This window comes from Leuciscus leuciscus (assembly GCF_965113295.1).
Source record: "Leuciscus leuciscus genome assembly, chromosome: 14".
NCBI classification, from domain to species: Eukaryota; Metazoa; Chordata; class Actinopteri; order Cypriniformes; family Leuciscidae; genus Leuciscus; species Leuciscus leuciscus.
Window position 1 is genome coordinate 40,647,111 of NC_138738.1, and position 24,531 is coordinate 40,671,641.

The following is a 24,531-nucleotide window of genomic DNA, read 5'->3' on the forward strand; positions in this document are numbered from 1 at the left end:
TTTAGAGGAAGATTTTTTATTTTTTATTTTAAACATTGCATAAGTGATTTATCCCTGTCGCTTCACCAACTGGTCAGAAGTGGGCGGGGCCAAGGAGGTGATGATGTGAAACTAGCCAATGATGTGTTGACCTGTGACAGAGTGATGTCACAATGTAATTAAAATACAGGAGTCTCTCAGATCAGTTTCAAGATAAAGTTGAGTTATGAATGTAAAGTCCAATACGTCAAAAATCATCAAGGAAAGTCTGACTCTTTGTGTCGTGAGCCCAAAAGTCCCAGTACAAATAGTAAAAAAATAAAAAGCAATGTTCCACAACCCTTGAATATCATAAACGTCATAAAATGATCATAAAACATTCAAGTTCCAAGGCTCCTAGTTAAATTTAAATGAATATAGAATTGGTGTCACTCTAAAATTTCCTTCTGAGAAATAAAGCCTTCAAGTGCATAACGCTGGAAATCAAAAGTGCGGGAAATCTAATACTATATGATTCAATAACGGATTTATTAATATATCACAAACATGTTAAAGGTCTGTCTGGTGGATCGATGGTGTTTCAAAACTATTTCCTGTAGAAAAAGATATCACAAATCACTTCTGATATAACCTCCATACACAAATACAGATAGATAGAATATATACGTCACAATTTTATATTAATTCAGGACATTTGTAGTGCTACTCTTCTAATGCAGGTGGGTGTTATTCAGAAGAAGAAAATAATAATTAAAGTCCCCCTGTAGTCAATAATTGTTGTATCCCTTAAACCGATCACACGTTGATCTGATTGGTTACAAGGTAGTTTGTGACGTCAGAAACACCAGCGATTTCAAAACGTGTGTTTGAGACTGTCTTTGGTTCACTGCAATTTTAAGGAGAAAATACTCAGTAATGGTGTCGACTTATTAACTTACACATGCTTTGTCTTAAAGTATATTAAAAACTCCACATAGACATATAAACAACATTAAAAGCTGGATTTCCACCACAGGGCGACTTTAACAAAAGCCAAGACAGAAATCAGACTATCATAATGCTATGGAAGACTATTTTGAAATTCAGTTTCACAATAAATATTGTGCAAAACAGGAGATGTAATGCAGCAGCCTCCAGTGACGGGGTCTCAAGACTCAACTTTTAAGAACCCTTTATGCAGAAAAAGTTTCTGAAATGTCTTTGCATAATACTTCCATGTTTAATGCGTCATTTCTAGTGATAAAGAATGTTTTCAAGCTGCATAATTCATAAAATTGAATCAAATCAAAATGAACTGAAACTAAATCCATAAAGTCCCATGATCGATATGTGAAGTCTATATGAAGCGCAACCTTTTCCCGATGTCACCCAAAGAGGTTTGATTTGGGTCTTGAGAGGTTTGAAGGCTCTTCTGTCGCATCTTTCTCAAAGCGGTCCATGAGAGAAGTGCTGTGCACGATCTGCGACCGCAGCCGGATTCTGTTCAGACTGGGTCTCATTTTAGTGAACGAAGATTTCCTGCGAAGAGAAGATTTCCTGGTCACGCCGCTACTTTCCTCTTCGCTACTGTTGTGGTTTTGTGTTTTCAAAGGTCTGAAGTTGGATTGAATAACCCTCGATAATCTCCAGCGACTCGCGTCTCCAACATCCACTTGATCCGCGTCAGATTCAACGCACGCGCCCACGATGTCTAGAATGTTCCGCGCGATGTCGCTCTTTAGATACTGACACGCTTTTCTCCCGTTGTAATCGCGAGCTTCCACGTCGGCGTCAAACGCGCCGACTAGCAACTTAACGACCTCGAGATGATTATGCATCGCGGCTAAATGTAAAGGAGTGTATCCCGCGCTGGAGCGCGCGTTGACGTTCAGCGTGATGCCATTTTCTTTCGCAAAGTTGACAAGCATTACGATCAGCTCGTGTTTCCCGAGCTTTGACGCCCAGTGTAAACAAGTGAATCCCGTAATGAAGTCTTTCCTAGTAATGAGGCTGGGATCCCTGAGGAGAAGCCGATGGAGACTCTCCCAGTGTCCGTCAGACGCGCTCATCATCCAGTCGTGCTCCAGCGGCTCGAGCGTCAACGACGCGGGCTCATAATCGGCGTCAGGACGCGGACAGTCGCGACACCTTCCCGAGAGAGAAAAGGATCTTTTCAGACGAACCTGAGGCCAAGTGTCAATCAAACCCTGGGCGAAATGTTTACGGTTGAAATCATCAGTTAAACGGTTTTCTTTTCCAGGCTCTGATTCGCTCTTCACTTCATTTCCCAAACTAGTTCCCTCAGATTGTTTCCTCTCTTGTTCTTCATCTTCACTCTCTGATCGGTTTATTTTCAGACTTAAATCAGGGTTATCCTCCTTCGTCGTGCTTCTGTTTGTATTCCCCATGTCAGATTCTGACGCTCCCTGTGAAAAGACTGAAGGATCCGGGTGTGATTTTGCGTAACTAGTTCCGTAACCTGAGCCAGGTAACGATAACATTGACATTCCTTCTTTTACTCCACTTTTGCTGCCACAGGCCTCTTGTTCTTCTTCTCCGCGGGATTTGAGCTCATTCATTCTGTCACTCGTCTCGTTTGAACGCCTGAATTTCTTTTTGAGGCAAACGTATTTCTCCCCGTTTTCCTCTTTAACGTAAGCCACGCTGTCTACGTACCGTTTAAAGGCTTCCTTAGCCGCTTGTTTTAACGCAGGATCTTTGGGGATTGTAGCTCGAAAATGATCCGTTAAATGCGTGTTCTTCACGCGTCCTCCGTTCTCCTTTATGAAATATAAAACCGCTTCTTGGTTGCATTCGGTCGCCATGGTGTGTGTTCATCAAGCGAAACACTGCCTGTGTAAAGCAGCTATCACGGACTATAACAGTACATACATAGATGATATATCCAGGTAAACAGAGAATGCTGCGTTTATCCTTTATTCCTCAGTTAATCTGCTTGATGCTCCTCATCCCCGCCCGCACTCACTCACTCGGGTCGGTAGTTCTCTATTTCTCCCACAGGTGGCGCTGTTCATCAGGAGTGAAAACCAATGGATTTACGAATATGTGACCCTGGACCACAAAACCAGTCACATAGGTAAATTTTATATTTTATATAAAATAAAATAAAACATACATCTGCAAGCTGAATAAATAAGCTTTCAATAGATGTATGGTTTGTTAGGATATGACAATATTTGGCCGAGATACAAATATTTGAAAATCTGGAATCTGAGGGTGCAAATTGTTTTAAATTATTTTATAAATTTTTGGTAGGAAATTTACAAAATATCTTCATGGAAAATTATCTTTACTTAATATCCTAATGATTTTTGGCATAAAATATGACATAAAATATATCATTATTTTGACCCATAAACTGTATTGTTTTGCCACAAATATACCCGTGCGACTCGTGACTGGTGACGTGATCCAGGGTCACATGTGTGGTAAGCCATGACTTTTGACTTTAATTCATTCCCAGGAAATGAATTCTTGATATCAACTATTCAGTTGTCACTAGTTAAAATATTAATTCAACAATGACGTCATCACTCGCACACAAATACCAATTCTTGATATCAATAATTAAATTTCAACTAGTAAAAAATATTATTCTTGATAGGCTAACCAGAATTTATATCCTGGGAATGGCAATAGGCAAGCCGTTTTTTTTTACGCAGGTTATGAATTTGTAATATCAGGAATTACATTTCATCTAGTAAAAACTATAATTCTTGATATCTGTAATTGTATTTTCACTAGCTAAACGTCACCAAAGGCTGCCATTCAAATTCAGTTGTTGATGAAATCAAGAATTGATTTCCTACTAGTTGAAATTCCAATTCCATATTTCAGAAATACTAGCAAAAATGTTAATTTATGATATCAATAATAACTTTGTTACAAGTAAAAATATATTTACAAATATATTCCTAAAATCAAGAATTCAATTGTCACTATTTGAGATGTTAATTTCTGATATCTGAAAATGTCTTTTACAACAAATATGATGTATGAAATATAAATAAAGGTGACTTGACATTCATAAAAAATTTTTTATTAAAAATTTGCACTAGTAACCACGTAATTATTGCTATAAAAATTATGATTTTTTACTTAAGAATTACTACGTAAGAATTGATATCAACAACTGAATTTGAATGGGACCCTATTGTGAAAATACAGTTGCAGATATAAAGAATTATAGTTTTTAGTTGAAATGTAATTATTCATATCAATAATTAGCATTATAACTAGTGAAAATTAAATGGTTTATCAGTAATTCGTATCCTGGGAATGAATAAAAGTCAAATCAGCTCGACAGGAATGTGTTCATGAAAGATGCCCGATATCTTTAGAGAATGGGAATCATCTTTCAGTCACAGAATAAAAAAAAAATTAACAAACGTAACTGAAACTTTATTTCACAATTCTGACCTTTTTTCCCTCGCAATTCCACAAAACTCACAATTCTGAGGAAAAAAGTAAGAATTGCAAAACTCGGAATTGTTCAAAGTTCAAGATATCGCGAGATATAAACTCACAGCCAGCAAAGAAATAGATATATACTCATATTATGAAGATATTCATGTTAGGACAGCTTGTTTCTGCCATGCAATGAAAAAAGTATTTTTACGCAATTGTGAGTTTCCATCTATATCTATACAAGATAAAAATAAAATAAAAATCACTATTCTGAGAAAGTTAAAATTGCGAGAAAAAAGTCAGAATTGTGAGATATAAAAATGTCTGACATTTCCTCGCAATTTCAAGTTTTATATATACATTAATCAGACAGTTTAATTTTTACAAATGTGTGTGTGGCCAATAAGATTTAAAAGCATTTGATTGTTAAACCATTGCGATACTGACTAGAATTAAACAAGTCTAGGGTAGATTCAAAAATGGTATTAAAACATGAATTTAAAAAGACAAAACAAATGATTCCTGAAGATCCGTCATATAAAGACACCAGTTTAGTGACCAGGTTTTAATTGAAACATTGGTGCAACATCATTTCAATGTCACATCACAGCATGACCTGTAATGTTCACAATATTTACAAAACTGCTGTTTAGGACATCTTTAAAAAAATCAATCGAAACAATAAGAAATTATGGACTTTAACAAACTAAACCTAACAGCCACATCAAAGCTATCAGAAACAAACATAATCAAGTGCACAACATACTTTACAAAGTCGACTGCTGTAAAGTACATACTGGTGAGAAAATATATACTCAGATACTCATCGGGGAATATGGACATCAGAGAGGCTCGTAACACCAGTCAGATACCAATCATAAAATAGCAAGCAAAGACGACAAAATAAAAATGTTCACACACACACACGCACGCACACGCGCACACACACACACACACACACACACACACACACACTCACAGAGGAAATGAAAGACTCGAGAATAGAATGGAAAGGTTTTGGGCAACACTGACCACATGAACACAAAATGTATTTTGACCTTGAACAGTAAGACTTTGAACACAGAGCCGCATCATTGCACTGACAACAGAGTCGACTTCACCAGCACACTCACACACACACACACACACACACCAACCGTCTGTTCATGGGCTTCAATGATTTCACCTCTGGATATTTGCGTTGATATAGTTTTCAGATCCACTGCATGGAAATATTGCACTTAATTTTGTAGTGAACTTCCTGTCCAGCCCGAATCCGAGGAGAGAAACCGGTCCAAACCCGGAGTTTAACGGCCCGAGATTAGAGTTACTGATGAGAGATCCTACACACACATCTATAGAGTTTACACACAAAAAATAATTTAATAAGCTCTTCATCTTGAGTTAGTGTTACTGGCAGATGTGCTACAGTAGTTATATACAACCTTGTCCTGACCCCAACGGTGACCTCTGACCTCCAGGGTGAGGCTCCTTCCAGTCTATGACCCCTAAAGCACAACTTCTTTTAGAGCGTGAATCTGAATGATATCAGGACTTTCCTGAGTCTGTTCTACAGTTCATCGGTGTCGTTCATTAATGCAGTAATGACACATTAGTAGAGGATCGGGTCGTTAGAGACGCACTCAGGCGTGATCGGATGGCGGATGGCTGATATGTACATGTTCTCGGACTGACCCGTAAGTTACGAAAGCTTGTTTCTGCCACAGAATAAAAAATGTAAAAAAAGTCATTTTAAATCTCAAAATTCATACTTTTTTCTCAGAATTGCGCGATATAAAAACACAATTGCTCGCAACTGAAATAAAGTCAGAATTGAGAGACAAAAAGACAATTGTTAGATGTAAACAAATTCATAATTGAGAGTTTATATCTCAGAATTACGGCTATTTTTCAGAATTGCGACTATTTCTTAGAAATGCTACTATTTATCTCGCAATTCTGACTTTATAACTCAGGATTCAGGAATGAAATAAATTAAATAAATATAAACTCATAATACTGAGGAAAAAGTCAGAATTGTGAGTTTACATCTCAAAATTACAACTTTCTTAGAATTGCGACTATTTATCGCAATTCTGTCTTTATAACTTGCAATTGAAATTCTGAGATATAAACTCGCAACTGCGAGAAAAAAGTCCAGATTGCGAGTTTATATCGGAATTCCCATTTTATCTCTCAGAATTGCAACTATTTCTCTTGTAATTCTGACTTTATAACTCACAAATTAAATGAATTCAGAATTCTGAGATATAAACTTGCAATTGCAAGAAAAAAGTCAGAATTGCGAGTTTATATAAGAATTGCAACCATCTTGCGATTTTGACTTTTACGCAATTGAAATAAAGTCAAAAGACACAATTGTAAGACATAAAGTCATAATTTTGTCTGAGTTTATATCAGAATTGTGAGACTATTTATCGCAATTCTGACTTTATAACTTGCAATTGAAATTCTGAGATATAAACTCGCAACTGCGAGAAAAAAGTCCAGATTGCGAGTTTATATCGGAATTCCAATTTTATCTCTCAGAATTGCAACTATTTCTCTTGTAATTCTGACTTTATAACTCACAAATTAAATGAATTCAGAATTCTGAGATATAAACTTGCAATTGCGAGAAAAAAGTCGCGAGAAAATTGCGAGAAAAAGTTGACTTTTACGCAATTGAAATAAAAGTCAAAAAGACACAATTGTAAGATATTGTAAGATATAAAGTCATCATTTTGTCTGAGTTTATATCAGAATTGTGAGACTATCGCAATTCTGACTTTATAACTTGATTGAAATAAAGTCTGAATTCTGATATAAACTCGCAACAGTGAGAAAAAAGTCAGTTGTAATTTTGAGAAAGTTTACATCTCAAAATTACGACTTTCTCAGAATTGCCGCAATTAAAAAAAAAAAAAAAAAAAAAAAAGTGCCTGAATCTTGCAATTCAGACTTTAGAACTCGCAACTGAACAAGAAACGACTGAAGACGCATCTTTTTCGGCAACACTTGATCCATTAATACTAAAACTTTCCTTTCTCTTCTCTTCTATAACTATTAAAAATAAAATAAAACCACGTTAGACTACTGGAAGGGTCATAGCACTTACATATTGTTGTCATATTGTTAGTTGAACTGCTTCTATGGCTCGTCTCATTTGTAAGTCGCTTTGGATAAAAGTGTCTGCTAAATGATTAAATGTAAATGTAACTGAAATAAAATAAGAATTGTAAGATATAAACTCCCAATTGCGAGAGATAAAGTCGCAATTGCCTTTTTAATTGTTTTATTCTGTGGCGTAAAGAAGTTCTCTCGATCTCCCACAAGCTAAAGTTCTCAGTGACTGACAGCATCTTCTCTTCTGGACGTCAGAGAGATGAAGATCATCACAGTAATGATGCGACTGAGACCGAGCGGACGACGACACCATCCTCTACTGTTCATTCCTTAACAAGAGAAACTTCAGGAGAGAAAATAATGAGTGCATTTAGAAAGGCAAAACAAACTAAAATAATACTGAAGGGTACGTGTCTGTGTGTGTGTGTGTGTGTGTGTGTGTGTGTACAGTACACACGTATAAGGCTTTACCGAGCATGTGCCGTATTATTGCCAAGATTTACTGAACATGTCAGGGAGTTTCATACATCACTTCTAACACACATCATAAGGCCTCAGGTTTCCTCTATGTTGGCCAGTACAGTATGAAACCAGTGTTTCATCGGTGGTCTAATATAACTCAAACAAATATGACAAAAGAAAAACTAAATAACGGTATAAAGACAGAAAACATCACAGGACGATCCTAAACGTATGACTGTATTAGTGTTTAGTGCTGGAAGACCTGAACTATATAGAGAAGCCCACAAGTCAAACCCGCAACTAGCCCATTGAGCTGGTGAAGTCCACTCCGACACACTCACACACACACACACACACACACTCAAAATACAACTCAAACTGAAGCTTAGAAAAGTCTCAGATTGACTCTTATTCATTGTAATGTCGCAGGGCCTTATGGGCCGAAGAGACACTTCTGCTTTGTGTTTTGTACAGCTGAAGATAAAGTGTGCATCGAGTTGGCTTGTACATGTCATTATCCTACAGTATTTACACTTCTTCCCATGTTTTTACCATGAAACTTCTGTATTGTCTATATACACATTGAAAACATATCAGAAATATTTGGACTGTCTGTGTTCTTAAATGCAGGATTTTTTTTTTTTTTGCTTTTTCGATATTTTTCCTTGTACACTAGAAAAAAATAGTTCTTCAGCAAGTTGTCTTTGCTGCCTTTTCTAATTGGCTGATCCAGCACCTGTCAGTCACAGGGTGTGGGCGGGGCCACGGTGAGCGTCTGCTAGTGTGTAGCACCACGATCAGAGAGAGAGAGAGAGAGCGAGAGAGAGAGGGAGAGAGAGAGACACTGATCGCTGCTGTTATCTGGAGATCTTCCTCCTCTTGGGTTTGGGCAGTTTGACTTGACGATCCTGGTGAACCTGCAGATTGACAGACAGATTCACTCAGCCAATCAGGTGTGGGAGAACTTCCATGTGATGTGTGTGTGTGTGTGTGTGATACTCACAGTTCCAGACATCTTGTCCAACTCACTCATGGCCTCATGAATCGCAGCTTCTAGATGATGATTCAGCTTCCCCGCCCTGCGAGAGAGAGAGAGAGCGACACCAGACGCTTCAGCACAAGCAACGCATCTTTAAAGTCACCATACATCAAAATAACTTTTTTTTAATGGAATATTGCAGTTTATTCTAAATGATTTGTCAGTGCACATCATTATTGTTTTAATAATCTTGAATCAGAATAAGTTCTCTCTGATGATGAGGGCGGGGCTATAACCTGTCACTCACATGAGATCAGCCAATAGCAAACCACAACAATCCAATCAATTCCCCACAGACACAATCAAGCCCCGCCCACATTTGTTCTTGTTCCACTCGGATACACTTTTAATGTTTTTGAAGTCTCTTCTGCTCACCAAGGCATTTAAAAAAAAAAAAAAAAAGTAATTGTTAAATATTATGACATTTTAAAATATATATTTCATTTATTTAAAAATGTAATTTATATCCTGTGATCAAAGCTGAATTTTCAGCATCATTACTCCAGTCTTCAGTGTCACATGATCCTTCAGAAATCATTCTAATATGATGATTTGATGATCAGGAAACACTGACTATTAAAAAGTACTGATTAAAAAAATAAATGCCATAATAATAAAATTATGAAACGATAATGATAAAAAAAAAAATAAGCAAGGGATTTATCCTAAATTGGAGCTGACCACGTTACATACTCCGACATAGTTTTCCTTATATTGCAATCGTTATTGTATTTACAACCTAAACACATGACTTATAACAGTGATATATAGATCTACGATGGTACATGACATCATGCTGTTGCTAGAGAAGGCGAACACCTCATCACTCATGAAGCTTTTGATTATATGTCTTTAACTACGATGCACTTGCATAAAAAAAGAATTGTTAGGAACAATGCCTTTGTCATGATAGTACTTAGTCACTTATTTCCCTTGACAGTGACATCACCCATCACTGCTCACTGGGGTTTACAGAGTGATGGAGATTTCCTGATTTAATGACATGTATCATTGTATCATTTTCTGTAAAGATGCTTGTAACGAATGTAATGTATTGTAAAATAAATGTGAATTGAACACAAAAGTGTGAACCTGTCACTAGAAATCAGATGGATAAGGAATAATGAACAAATATCGAGTGTAAATAATGTGTGAAGGCACTATCATCTCGTTAAGGGGAGAGTGTGATTGGGAAATACAGGAACATTTTAAACATCTGCAGATTTTACTGTTTAAATAAGACTGGACTATTATCCTGGAAACATCAACTTTAGATTTATTTGCACATAAATAGCATTTATTTAATTTTTTTAACACAGCCGTCGCACACACACCATTAAACATCCTCACTTGTAGATGTTTACCAGCGTGAGGGTTTTAGGATCCCGGCGTTACAGAGACAACACACTTACTTTCTGTTCTTCTTGCTGGCTCTGTCCAGCACCTGAAGGTCCTGTGTTAGTGTTTTCAGCTGCTCCGGCTCCACCTAGAGAGAGGTCAAAGAGCAGGAGATCAGTCACTGCTACTCCAGATACACAACCTCTGAGTAGTAAACATTTACTACCGAAGATTTGAAACTTGACTTAATTCTTGTATCGCAAAGTGTACAGAGATCAGATATGCTGGACAATCTCTAGCTGTGTTTCCATCCAAAGCTGTGAATTTAAAGGGTAACTAAACCCCTGGTCAGAGCCTGACTCCACCCACTGGCAATATTTGAAAAATGCTGGAAAAGTAGGCAGAGCCCAGTGGAGAGGGGGCGTGCATCTGAGACGTATCCCTCTGTAGGCAAGGGCGTGGTTAGCTGGTACCCTCTGACATCACCGGCCACCACAACTTCCAATAGGAAAATTCAACTGCAGTAGCCACTGTTCAACCTGAAGAGGGCAGCACTCAGACGTTTTTACACCATATTTTGTAAAATTAAAACACTTTGAACACAAATGTAAAAAAAATTACTTGAATCAATGAACAGCACTAATAAAGCCCCATTCTTACAGATCATTAACTAAAAAAAGTTGGTTTAGGGTTTAGTTACCCTTTAACTTGGACTATCGCATAAAACGTGTGAATAAAGCAGCGTTTCCCTCTCAAGTGTGCAAGAGAACAGAATCATCACTTCCTGGGAAATTGGTGCAAATGATCAGTAATAAAACTGTAAGTTTCTGCAATCTTTCTCTTTCTCCCTCCATCATAAACGAGTGTGTCAGAGCGTCAGACGAAACACAGTAAACGCTGTCATGTTCTCTAGCGTTCGGATGCTGGTGTTCAGGAACACACTCGTGTGTGTGAGACGCTTCTGGAGGGAATTACACCAAATCATTCTGATCACACACTTCCACTCCGGCGTTTCAGAAACACCAAACCAACATTAGAGATGCTGCGACGCCATTGGTCCACTGGTTACTCCAGTTATCCAATCACAGCCTGAGGGAAAGTCACATGAGTTTATTGTTGCACATCAAAGGATTTATTCAGTAAATGTGTTTCCATCGCATCATTTATGAGCATGTCTTCTTATCGGATAAAAAAGGGATGGAAACGTAGCAACTGACAGGACTGAGTTCAGAGGTCATTACCAGCTCACCAAAAACAACCTCTGAAACAAGATGTTCAATGAAACAGGAACGCTTCTCTATAGCAAAGGTGGCATGATGTAACATTCTGTATTACTGCTGCGCAACGATTAATCGCATCCAAAATAAAGGTTTGTGTTTACATGATATATGTGTGTGTGTGTGTGTGTGCTGTGTATAATTATTTTGTACATATAAACACACACATGCATGTATATATTTACAAAGTGTTATTTATATATAAAATATTTATATATACATGCAAATATCTCTTAAATATATACATGCATATGTGCATTTATAAACAAAATACAAACACAGTACACACACATATTATGTAAATTAATCATTGCCCAGCACTAATTATAACAGCTATATTACTGCATTAGGCACCTTCAAAGGGATATAAACAGGACGAGGCAGTCTCTCTTACCTTGGACAGGTGCATGCTGGGATTGTTGTGCATGAGGGATCTATTCAGTAAATGTGTTTCCATTGTAGTTTATGTACGTCTTATCAGATCAAGAATGGATGGAAATGTAGCTACTGACAGGACTGTGTTCATCAATTCTCATTTTTTCATTACTTGCCCACCAAAAACAACCTCTGAAACAAATCTCACGAGATGAAACCTGAAATGCTGCTCTATAGCAAAAGTGGCATATGATGTTTCCTTAACATTTTGTATTATAACAGATTAGGCATTAGGGATATAAACAGGACGAGGCAGTCTCTCTTACCTTGGCCTGTTCAGACAGTTGCATGCTGGGATTGTGTCCATGCTCCTCTCTCATCAGTTTGTTAGGCCAGGCGGGGAAGCCTTTGATCGGCCAGACCAGCTCTCCCACGTGTAAGGCCCTGGGCCTGTAGTGCATCAGTTCTGCTGAGGGCGAGTCGGGGTGCCGGAGCTCCTCCTCGCTGCTGAGACTCTTCGTGTCCGAGGGGCTTGGCGCACAGTGTCCGTTAAAGTGCCCGTTGAAGTGAGCGTAGTCTTTGAGCAGCGGCCCTTCGAGGCTCGTGGAGGAGCCGGGCGACTGGTCGTCATCGTATCCGCCGCGAGCCATCGTGCCGTTCACCTGCTCTCTCACGCGCTGGTTAAACCGTTCGTGGGGTTCGTGAGTCTCCGTCGGACAGTCCATGATGGGTTTTCTCTCGGCTTTGCTGACGCGCGTGTTGCTGTGCACATGCGTGGAGCACTCGAGGAACTCCTCGCCTCTCCAGTGCACGTGATTGGACTCGTCCCAGTGTGGACGGGGCGAGCGGAAATACTCGTGCGCGTCCAAGCCGTCGGGCGTGTTCTTCTCGCGCTCCGAGCTCCTGCGCGTGTGGTTGTGCTGCAGCCGGTTGCGCTGGATCTGGGAAAGCGTCTCGTTGGCCTCAGAGCTGCGCGGCGCGTGGATGACGGCGTTGACGGCGTGAGGTAGGCTGAGCGGCTGGCCGATGGAGGCGGTGAAGGCACTCATGGCGCTGAGAGCGGGGACGGGGCTCGCCTGCGTGCTGACGCTCATGCCGGTAGTGATGGTCACATGCATGCCTTTGCCGGCGGCGTCCACCACCGCTCTGTAGATCGCGTCCACCGACTCCACCGATCCTCCCGCCATCGAAGCATCGTGACCCTGTAGCTTCTGCGGAGGCTCTCGGTACATGCCCGCGTCTCCGGAGTGAGATGTCATCCCAGGCTGGGCGCTGTCAGGCATGCACCCCTGAACAAATGCCAAAAACATGTCATTAATTTAGGCTACGTTTACATGCAACTTAATAATCCGTTAGTAATCGGATTGACAACTCAGTCGCACTGAAAAGCCTTCCTGTAAACACCTTAATCGATCCGACTGAGCTCGATCCCAATGACATCTCGATCGGATTGAAAGGAGTGGTTTATTCCTTTTCTAATTCGATCGAGAGAACATGTAAACACCTGATCTGAAACTGAAAGGACTGCGCATGTGCAATGATGTAGAAATAGCGTAATGACGCGCAGAACGAGCTGTTCTTCTGTTGAATAAAATGTCGTATAAATGAGCGTCTCTTCATTCTATAATCCTCCTTTCTCTGCGTCTGTGAAGTGGAGCAGGACAACGGCCCACCAGTGCTCGTTTCAGACTCTCATCCACAGACGACTGGTTTTGGGAATTTTTATTGTGTGATCAATATAAGCAACACTCATTGCTCATATACTCATTGTCTCCATTATGACCAGAAATACCTACCGTTGCATTGGTAGGAATTCGGCAAAAACAACAACATCCGCAACATGGAGGGGTTTGCAATAGAGATGTTGTCTTATTTAAATGTTACCACATGTGTATCCGCCACGCTGGTCTACTGCGTCTTCTGAAGCAGTGGCAGAACCGGAGGCTGGTATGAGACGCTTTATTCCGTCGTCGCCGCCGGTTTCTCCGTAATATTGCCGTTTTCTGCTCGTTCTGCACTTTGCAACACAGCATTGTTTCGGCAGCAACTTTTAGCATGTTTCCTAAAACAACGTCTGAAGCTTACATCTTACGTGGCGTGAGAAAGTCACATAAACCATGCGAAATTAGACTGAAACGGATTTTCAGAAATGCGTATAAAGAAAACACATAAAGATGTAGCTTGAAACAGATTTGTAGAAAAAAAGACATTTCATGTGATTTCTTGATGCTCACATCAGCTGATTCTGATCAGATTTCAATCGGATATGCACAAAAATCGGATCTGGACTTCGCAGTGAAGGAATTTCACTTGCTGTAATTTTAAATGGCTCAATAGCGCGATATGCGGTATTATCGGCACTTATTTATTTTGATTGATTTGTTGCTAAATAAATAAGTGTTATGACGTAGTCAGCATACACAAAAACTAGTAAATTTTCAGTAACCAATGTAACCGAAACTAAACAGCGTCTCTGCGCATTGAAAGGCTGTCACTCAGCGCGCAGTTACATTGTTACAGCAACGAAACCGTTCATTCAACGAACACATTCAAAAACGCTGATTCATTCAAAGATAGTAATGAAACAAGGTGTTCCTTATTTTTAACTCTGAACTCCACTTTTCAAGGCTCAGCTGAGCAGCACTGCGTCGCATGGGTAACGCTGAAGCTGATGCTTCACTTAATAGAGACCATGGCACTGATTCAATGCGTGTCTCACTGATTTTGGATTCCCGCGGCTTCCTCGCGCTGTGGATGCTGACTAGCGCTGTGGATGCTGACTAGCGCTGTCGCTGATGCCATTCATGCTAAATACCCTTAAACGTTAAAAGGATGACACGGCAACCTTTTCACGAATATATGACTTGACCTCAAAGACAGACGCAGGTCATCGCACGCGCTCAGTCAATCTCTCCCATTCACTGTCTGTTTAGGCTTAAGTGCAAATCCACGAAGCCTCTGTACAAATCACCATGATGAAAACAGTCTTGTGTATTGAGTGTTAAATAAGTTAATAATGATAACATGCACAAAGTTCAAAACAAGAAGGGTATAGCCTTATGAAAAAAGAAAACGCGAATATCGCAGTTACTTGCATTCCTCTGCGGTTAGCCTGTCAGTGGCGCCGTACTACAATATTACGGTTATCGCAACAGCCCTATTTGGACTGACAGTCTGAACGTAGCCTTAGAGCATGCTAGCTATGGAAAAAGAAAGGACTTATTTCACTTGACTGAGTGAGTCACCTGATAATCCTGGTACCGGCAAGGCAAGCTGTTGGAGTTGGGAACGCTATTGTCCGTGAAAGGAGCTGTGGCGAAGGGATGCCCCTGGTTGGGATATGTGGAGACCCCATGCATGCCCTGCAGTGACGGGTGCAGCTGCTGCTGCTGATGGTGTTGGTGTTGCTGATGGTGTTGGTGTTGCTGATGGTGTTGGTATATGTGCCCAGCGGCAGCCATGACACCACCCATCTGAGGAGAGTTTCCTATACTGCAGCTCAGCGATGCAGGGTCACCTGTGGCCAAAGCATGCGTTAGGATCAGCAGAAAACACTCAACACATATTACTATACAGTATTAGTACTAGTACATGGTAAATATTAAATATTAAATAAAATATGCAAAAGTTGGAGGAACTAAAAATATCTTAACCTGGAAAAACAAAACATTGATTGACAGCCCTGGTTATGCATGCACAATGTTTGAAAGGTACAACTACAAGATTATACTTGTTAGCATAAGGCTAGTGTGAAAGAATCAGTGATGGGGGTGTAACGATACCCACGTCACGATTCGATATATATCACGAAACTGAACTCACTATACAATATTATCGCGATACTCAGCAAAATCATACTTTACAGCAGAATAAAGCATGTTTACAGTCTGGTGCAAAAAGTGCTTTTGGTCTATACAGCTAATGTTGCCCTTCATGACGACTGTGAGGGGGTGAATATTTTTATCACTCATCCGTTTAAATTATATTAAGCCTTAAAGTTCTGCATAATTAAGGGCGTGGCCACTTGAGTGACAGGTGGATTGCCGCTGATGTCACTACTAGCTGTCTGTTAGCGTCACGTCACATCAGCTAATCCGCCTCGCTGCACATTTTCGTTTATCCGGGAGTGACGCGCGGCCAAGATGGCGACGCCCACTTTGGGCTTCAGAAATGCTCTTCAGAAACACTGCGGGTGACGTCACAGACACTACGCACATATTATTTTACAGTCTATGGCTAAAACGGGTGTATATTCAGCATGACACACACACATTCCACACACAGAAACAGTCAGAAACACATACTAGAAATGTACATGTATCCACTGTTCATCACACACTTTACAGCACTCCATTAATAAACAGGTAGTCATTGAATAATTCACATGCGCCATCTAATAAAAATACAAGCGTCATGTTTCTGCTTCGGGCTCCGACCCTTATCAAACACGCCTGAACGAGCTAATCGAGGCCGCCAGCATTACTAAAGCTACAGGCGTAAGAGTCTGATCAGGGATGGAGCTAATCTCTGCAGGAACGCCTGCAAAAGCAATGTTTGTCTTTACAAAAAACCTGAGGGACGAATATCTGACGTTTAGAAAAAGCGGCAGGTTTATTGCATGTGTGTGCGTAGCGACGGATCGGTGTGTATAAACCCTGTGCTGGCTGATGTGATGTGCTGGTTTTAAAGATCTACACACTGACCTCCTCCACATGCGTTCACAGCACATGGAGTGAGATTAAATGCATGTGCTAAATAACAGTCGTGTCGTGTTGCATAATGAATGCGGTGTGTGGTGTCACAGAATGACGGCCCTGTGCGGACAGTGTGTATGATCTACTGGCGAGGTTGCCATGGAGACAGCAGTGCGATGATTGGTAGTGCTTTCCAAGGTATGATTCACACACTCACTCACACACACACACACACACACACACACACACACACGACTGAACAGGTCAGGGAGGAAGATGTGTGCATTATAACAGGAGCATTTGTAAGTACAGGTGCTCAGGCTAACAACACTCGTGTCATGCTAACACTGGATCTGTGCTTTTACAGGCATGCGTTGAGGATACAACGTCCTTTTTGAGGTCTTTCAGTCTAACAAATCTTTGAATTTGGAGTGTGAGTGTCACTGTAGTGACTGTTTATGAATCATAACCTCACCTGCCTGACAGTCATCTTCCCTCCAATGTAAGATTGAGTTAATAAACAACATCTGATGTAAAGACGCTGCTTCATATCGACAGAAACCGCTTCAATGTTTCATGACAGGAACAGGTGATAATGCGACTTCTTGATCAGATAATAAGGAAGCTGGGATTTCTCTCCAAACAGAATATCCTTATCGCTTATGATTTAAGCAAAATTAAATAAATCACAGAAAAGGCAGTTTTTGCTTTGGTGGGTTTGGCTCGTTTTTCTCCTTCATTTAGTGCAATTGTAACAAACAAACATGGTGGCCTTATGAATTTAAGCAGTCATTTAGCAGAGGATTTTATCATTAGCAACAAATCTTATTTTGTATTGAATATAGTCACTTCTAAAAAGCGGAGTGCGTATATTCTCTATATCACACAGCTCCAGCAACTCACTAATCCTACATTATAAAAAAGGACACAAATATTAATTATATAACATCATAACATATTTCAATATCATATGTAGGGTCTCAATTACAATATTGAATTCCGCAGAGCTCAACGCAAGCATTCATATTTCTACTTGCCCTGACAAAATCATCACTGGCCCCGCCAAAAAAAATGAAAAACAGTTATTGGTTTTAAAGTGTTAGTTCACCCAAAAATGAAAATTCTGTCCTCAATCACTCACTCATGTCATTTCAAATCCAAAAGTCTTTTGTTCTTCGTGCTTTTCATCTTCGGAACACAAATTTTGATATTTTTAATTAAATCTGAGAGATTTCTGTCCTTCTATTGAAAGTCTGTTCACCCAAAACATCACAGCATTTATAAAAAAGGTGGTAAAATAAATCCATATGTTTCGAGCGGTTTAATTAAAGTCTACTGAAGAGACGTCATGTGACATATAAAGCGATCGAGTCTTTAGAAGACTTGGATTAAACCACTCGGTTCATATGGATTTATGAACGTTTTGAAGCGTTGGAGTTTTGGGTGAACGGACTTTCAATGGAGGGAGAGAAATTGCTCAGATTTCATTAGAAATATCTTCATTTCTATTCTGAAAATGAACGGAAGTCTTTTGGATTGGGAACAACATGAGGGTGAGCAAATGATGACAGAATTTTCATTTTTGGGTGAACAATCCGGTGCAAAATGGGCATTTTTTTCTCTCCATTAAATTATTGCACTATATTTTAGTTCGATAATGTTGTTTTATTTGATATTTTGTATTTTTAGGGGATTTTATGGTACTAAATTATATTTACACTGCATTTATAATACATTTATTCACTTTTTGAGCATTGACCTGAAAATTTAATTCCCAACTTAAACTGTGGTAAATCTTGAATGCTTTAGAGCTGAAGTTTGATCTCTTTTACAAAGATGACACATGGCAGATTATTGCTGAAGAGAAAAAAAAAGTTTTAAAGAAGTGAACAAAGTTACAGAATTTTACATTTATCGTTATGAAAAATGCACAAAAATATTATTTTCAATTTTCATATGAAATACATATTTTAAAATACACGTTTTACTCTATAATTGCAAGAAAACCTATGGCATAAATCTAAACAAGTTGTGTTACAAATTTGAGGTTGATATCTCAAAATTTTTTTGCTTTGTTTGGCCACAGTACCAGATGTTTTCAATAGATAAAAGTCGTCTCACGTTCATTTCCAATGCGCTCATTTTTGACCACGAGGAGCACAAGTGTGAATTTTTTTACAGGATCTTTTAACCTTTTTTGAATCATGTCCATGTTTTTTATTTATTTTTCACACACAGCAACTGCTAAAACCTTTACTAAGTTTCATACGATTCCGATGAAGTAAAAAATTATATAAACAGGGACTTAAAGGGGACATATCATGAAAATCTGACTTTTCCCGTAAGTGCTATAATCGGGTCCTGGTGCTTCTATCAACACAGAAAACATGAAAAGTGAATCCCAGTAACTTTGTTCTGGTGAGCCTTCCTCTGCAAACATGACAAAATATAATCTGATCAGATTTCGCTCTTCTTCTGACGTATGAAGAGATTCTTATTATAATATTACCGGCCCTTAATCTGCACGTTTACACACACCAGCCGACATTTGGTTTTTACATTTGGCACCGACAACAGAGACCAGTTCTAGCGCAATGATAGAAGATCCAGCAAAGCCTGAAACTGTTCTGTGGTTGAGCACAGACGAGCACTGAACACTATTGACCAGAACATGTCACCGCTGTCTTATAAACACCTCAGGAACTGTGGACTCTTGTGGAGAAGTTAAACATGATGATGAGATGATCAATGTAACTCCACAACAACTACAGAAATGTCTCCACTAACATTCAGAAACTCTTCCTGAGTCTCTCCGTAAGGCTGCACTCGCTACTGGTTATTCTGGGATTCTGGATGAGTGAGATTGGCCTGTTTTGTTATTGCTGGAGTTTCTGAAGCTCGTGTAAAGACTCCGCCCTCTTCTGAACGGAGGCGGAGCTAAAGCTCATTTGCATTTAAAGGGACACACATAAAAATGGAGCGTTTTTGCTCACACTCAAAAAGGGGGAAATTTGACAAGCTATAATAAATGGTAAATCTGGTATTTTGAGCTGAAATTTCACAGACACATTCTGGGGACACCATAGATTTATATTACATCTTGTGAAAAGAGGCATAATGTGTCACCTTTAATTTGTTACGTTGCATTTTAGCATTGGTTCGGTTCGCTTTCACAAGGCAACCTTTCAAAGCGTACCAAAATGTGTTCATGCAAGTCACATGCGAGTACATTGGTCAGAGTTTCCTCTGCGTCATCCATCAAGATGATAGACAAGTTCGCTCCATGAGCTTATTGTGGCTTTATTTGTAACTGTTGAGACACACACAAACACTATAAGAATGTAGCAGTCATGTTAAATTATACACTACATTTGTATTAATACTGCAGCAAATTCAAACACGTTCTCTCTGGATCTCCCAGCGCTGTCTAGAGGTTCACAGAGTCAAGACACACACAAACACTGTACGAATGTTATAATGCAGTTAGAGCAGAAAGCAAGGCTTGCAATGCACTGAGAAGAGCAATTACACAACATTTTAAGATGAGGAGGAGCTCTTTCGGTTTCAACTGATAACTAATGTGCTCACTCACAGAATCAGACGCTACTGCTATTTATATAGTACATTTCCCGTTATCAATTATAATAGCATTTGGTTCGTTGGGTTGGATTGCTTTCACACCTCAAGCGAACCGCTCCAGAGTGGCTGGCTCGCTCGGGCTGAGATCAACTCATTCAGGCGATCTCGGGCGGTTGTGTTGGTGCGGATCCGAGCGCGATTACCGTGTTCACATATGCCTTAACGAACCGAACCAAGGGAGAAAACGCATCTAGTTCTGAAACAAACGCTCAGGTGTGAAAGCACCCATACATTACCATATCAGATTTCTCAATTTCACTACTGTCAATTCACCAAGGCAAAGGTATTTAAAACATCCAATAAGGTTAAAAAAAAAAGCAGCATGCAACCTAGGGGTGGCTGAGATGATAAAAATGTCTAAATACTAGGGGTGGAACGGTACATGTATTCGTATTGAACCGAAACGGTACGGGCGTCACGGTTCGGTGCATAAATTTACACGGAGAATACACGGTATAAAAATAAATTAATGTAGTGCGGAACTACTGTTAGATACGCGGGTTCTTTAGGGACACCTAATCTGTAGCTCCGCATTAGCTCTGAAGCTCCGTGGCATGAACAGGCTGCGATGTCAAGATTGCAATGCTGGAATATGGTGTGTGTGTGTGTGTGTGTGTGTGTGTGTGTGAGTGAGAGAGAGAGAGAGAGAGAGAGAGAGAGAGGCGATCGAAAAGTCGCAAAGTGTTTACTTATATTTGTGTGTGTGTGTGTGTGTGTGTGGGGCGTGGGCATGATTGAACAGTGGAAACACAAAAACATACTCCGTCATTTTGTTTATACAGGACATCATTTAAACTGCAAATTGTTTAAGTTGCTGTTAATTAAAATTAAAGAAAACAAATATATTAATCTGAAATGTAGCAAATTAATTTTCAATTAATTCAGGTACAATTACCAAACATATCTCAAGGTCTTTTTGTCTTTTTATTAATTTAATTAATAAACTAATTATATAAAACTATTGTCAGTGAACTACAAATAAACTGGTTCTATTCCTTTACTTTATTAATAAAACTTATTTTAAAAATACAAGGCTTAAGTAATTTATTTTCCTTCGGTGGTCCAGCCTGAGACATGCACAAGCCTTCTGCATTTCTGTTTTGCTTTTCCCTCCATTGTACCGAACTCGTACCGAACCGAACCGTGACTTCTGTGTACTGTTCCACCCCTACTAAATACTTATTTGGTGCAACAAAAGTGCTGGATATTCTCCTTACCTGTGTCAGTCATGGGTTGTGAGCAGCAGGCGTCGCTGCCGCTGGGTAGCATACAGCTAACGTTTGGCTGAACACGCTGCTGAAAGTGAGCGCTCGCGTGACCCATCACATGGTTTCCGAGAGGAACCTGTCCGCTTTGGCTCACGGGTCCACAGTTTCCCATCACTGTCGCCTGCATCTGGTTGATCCTGCCTGAATACTGGCTCTGGGTCTCCATCATGGCGTCGGTCGGGCCGTGCAGTCGCTGCTGAACCTGCGCGCTCTGAGACGCCACACCAGAGGTCACGACCCCCTCGGCGAAGTGCACGCGCCCCCCCGGACTCACAAGCCCCGGGTTTCTGCTCCCCCTGCCCATGTGCGAGCTGTGGTTGCTCAGAGACTGGAGTAGCTGAGCCATTGACGTGTTCGATGGCATTCGAGAGTTTTTCCGCATCTGCTCGGCGGACGGCGTTCTCATGCCGGTCATGTTGAAGAAATTCTCGTGGTTGGTAGCGTTTGGAGGATGTTTACGCTTGCGGAGAGGGTCGCGTTGCTGTGCCATTAGCTTATCCCGAAGCGCCGCGCGTCCACTCTGGGCTTCGCTCGGTATAACCATTCCAGGGTTTGGTGGCAACATGTGTGTTTCAACAGCCCTGTTGGTTTCACCCGCACTTAGAGGGCAAGCGCCACCGGCTCCTCCGATCTTGTTTTGATTTGCTAGCTGTGCTTTGGCGGCGGCTGAGAGGAGACTGCTGGCAGGGAACGAGGCAGCGTTGTGTTGGTTAAGGATCTGGTTCAGTGGCATTCCCAAAAGGCCCGGGTGCTCCTTTTCCTTCGCGGGGGGATACATGGGGTTGTGCTGACTGCTCATCCCTGCCAGCAACTGGGTTGGGATTTCTTTGTACTGGTGGATACCGTCCGGTTTGCCAGATGGACTTGAAGGCAAAGCCGGTCGTGGGGAACTCATTGAGGACCTCGGCGAGCGTGGCGGGACCTTTATCGTGGCGCACGGGGGAACGGCGAAGCTTCCTTGCTCGGATGAGGTTGACGAGGAACGGGAGCGTTGTGGAGACGCTTCGATCCGGTTCAAAGCCGGCCCGGACATGTGCACAGGAGAAGTGACGGGCGACGGGGAGATTGATGTGGCTGTGCCGTGCGACGTCCTCGTCATGTGACCGACCGGTTTCACCGTGGGCAAAGGCAGGTTGCTCGGCAATGGGACGATTGCAGGAGGGATGTTTACATTCATCATTGGTACCTGAGAGTGGGCGTTGGGTTGGAAAGTGGGATTGGGTTTACTAGGAATGGGATCCAGGATGCCAAGAGGGTCTTTCTCAGAGCTCACCTGTTTGTTCTGCAGGGAACAGGGAGCCGACGGAGCCTTGTGGTGAAACACCGTTCTGCTCGAGTCCATGCCGGGCGGGTAGTTGCACATGGGCTTTTTCATAACGGGGCTCTTGTTTGGGACTGGCGGGGACAAAGGCATGTTAGTCCTTCCAGCCATTACGCATGATGACTGTGTGACGGGCGAGCCGTGCATCATGACCCCGGGAGAAGACAAAGGGATTCGGCTGTTGCTGTGGATTGCGCTTGGACTACCGGTTCCCTGGAAGCCACAGGGGTTGTTCCGCAAAAACGCGTCGGGACTGCCAATAGCGTCTGTTCTTGGGGACAGAGAACCGTCCCCGAAGGCTTGCGAGGGAGGGCTCAGCATGACTCTGCGGTATGGAGACTTGGGCCCCGGGTCCCCGCTGGCCATTCTCTGTCGGGAGAACGGAGGGAAAACATCCTGCGGGACACACCGATCCGGAGAGAAGTGCCGCTGCCCCGCCGCCATCATCGCCTTATATGGGATCTTACATTCTGGCTGGCCCTCATGGGTTTTATTCCTTATTGCTCGAGGCTGTGCGGTTGAGGTCATGGAGGTCACACCTGCAGGAAGACACAGAGACACAGTCAATCATTTAGTGTGCAATTGTTTCTTTACTACAGGGTTTCCCAATGAGGCTATATGAACCCCTTGGAGTTTATCATTACAAGATAATAACGGCTGTATTAACGGGGGAACTGTAAATAGCAGCCATTGGTTGTTATTTGCAATAAACTGTGATATTCACAGTAATTTACATCATAAGAACCCCTGCTGCAAAGCACAGTAAAATCACCAAATACTGAGGAAAAAATATGTACAAGATTAAAAAGGGGGAAAACATCATTCATTAATTCAAAAAAGGTGCTTTTTCAGATACGTTATCATATTAAAGTGCCCCAATAATGCTATTTTAAAGGTTCCTAGTTTTGTTTTTGAGTCTCCTACAACACGTTTACATGCATCCAAAAAAACAACTCAAATTTCCTCATGATATACACCGCTCTTTTCTCTCAGTGTCTGAAAAAGGTTTGATTAAAGGGGTGGTTGATTATGATTTCACTTTTCTAACTTTAGTTAGTGTAATAATGCTGTTTGAGCATAAACAACATCTGCAAAGTTACAACGCTCAAAGAGCGTTGAAGCTCCGCCCACTGTGCCGGGAGCAGCAGCTCATTTGCATTTAAAGGAACAGACACAAAACTGTGCATTTTTTGCTCACCCTCAAAAAGTGACAATTTTAACATGCTATATAAAAATATCTGTGGGGCATTTCGAGCTAAAACTTCACATATACACTCTGGGGACACCAAAGACTTATTTTACATCTTGTGAAAAGGGCATTATACCACCCCTTTAAGGATTCAGTCTCTCTAAACCCCGCCTCACTGAGAGCTGCTCTGCTCGGTCAGATGGCCCAGTCTGCTGTGATTGGTCGACTGCTTACAGCGCGTGTCAGAAACCTACGTTTGTAACTAATTTCAGGTAGTTCAGAATCGCTTTCTTTTGGGAGACAAAAACTCAATTTATCTGCACTTTGATCTTTGAACCTTTGCAGATGTTTTACATTCACAAACAGCTCTATTACACACTACATTAAAGGAACTAGCAGGAAAACACAAAACAGGGG

The 24,531-nt window shown here is 40.9% G+C and overlaps 2 protein-coding genes across 6 annotated transcripts in view; both read right to left on the reverse strand.

The window, feature by feature from the left end:
* On the reverse strand, positions 1–3,140 carry sowahcb (sosondowah ankyrin repeat domain family Cb). Its single transcript, XM_082136179.1, has one exon. The coding sequence runs from the start codon at positions 2,781–2,783 to the stop codon at positions 1,344–1,346; it is 1,440 nt and encodes a 479-aa protein (XP_081992305.1). The 5' UTR covers positions 2,784–3,140; the 3' UTR covers positions 1–1,343.
* A 1,784-nt stretch (positions 3,141–4,924) lies between these two features.
* The window catches only part of mbd5 (methyl-CpG binding domain protein 5), a 31,296-nt gene continuing 11,689 nt past the window's right edge, over positions 4,925–24,531 (reverse strand). For 3 of the 5 annotated variants that reach the window (XM_082136114.1, XM_082136115.1, XM_082136116.1), the window contains 6 exons: positions 21,554–23,464; positions 15,249–15,520; positions 12,330–13,292; positions 10,426–10,499; positions 8,978–9,053; positions 4,925–8,891 (listed from right to left, as the gene is read on the reverse strand). In XM_082136114.1, the coding sequence (XP_081992240.1) occupies positions 8,832–8,891; positions 8,978–9,053; positions 10,426–10,499; positions 12,330–13,292; positions 15,249–15,520; positions 21,554–23,464 (3,356 nt within the window). In that variant the 3' untranslated portion in view covers positions 4,925–8,831. Of the gene's footprint in view, positions 8,892–8,977; positions 9,054–10,425; positions 10,688–11,065; positions 13,293–15,248; positions 15,521–21,553; positions 23,465–24,531 lie in introns of those variants that run through there. The other 2 variants (XR_014197125.1, XR_014197126.1) reach the window with 2 other exon arrangements.

Bases quoted from the DNA above. Each gene is read 5' to 3' on its own strand.
- sowahcb (XM_082136179.1), bottom strand. From the start codon at position 2,783: ATGGCGACCGAATGCAACCAAGAAGCGGTTTTATATTTCATAAAGGAG.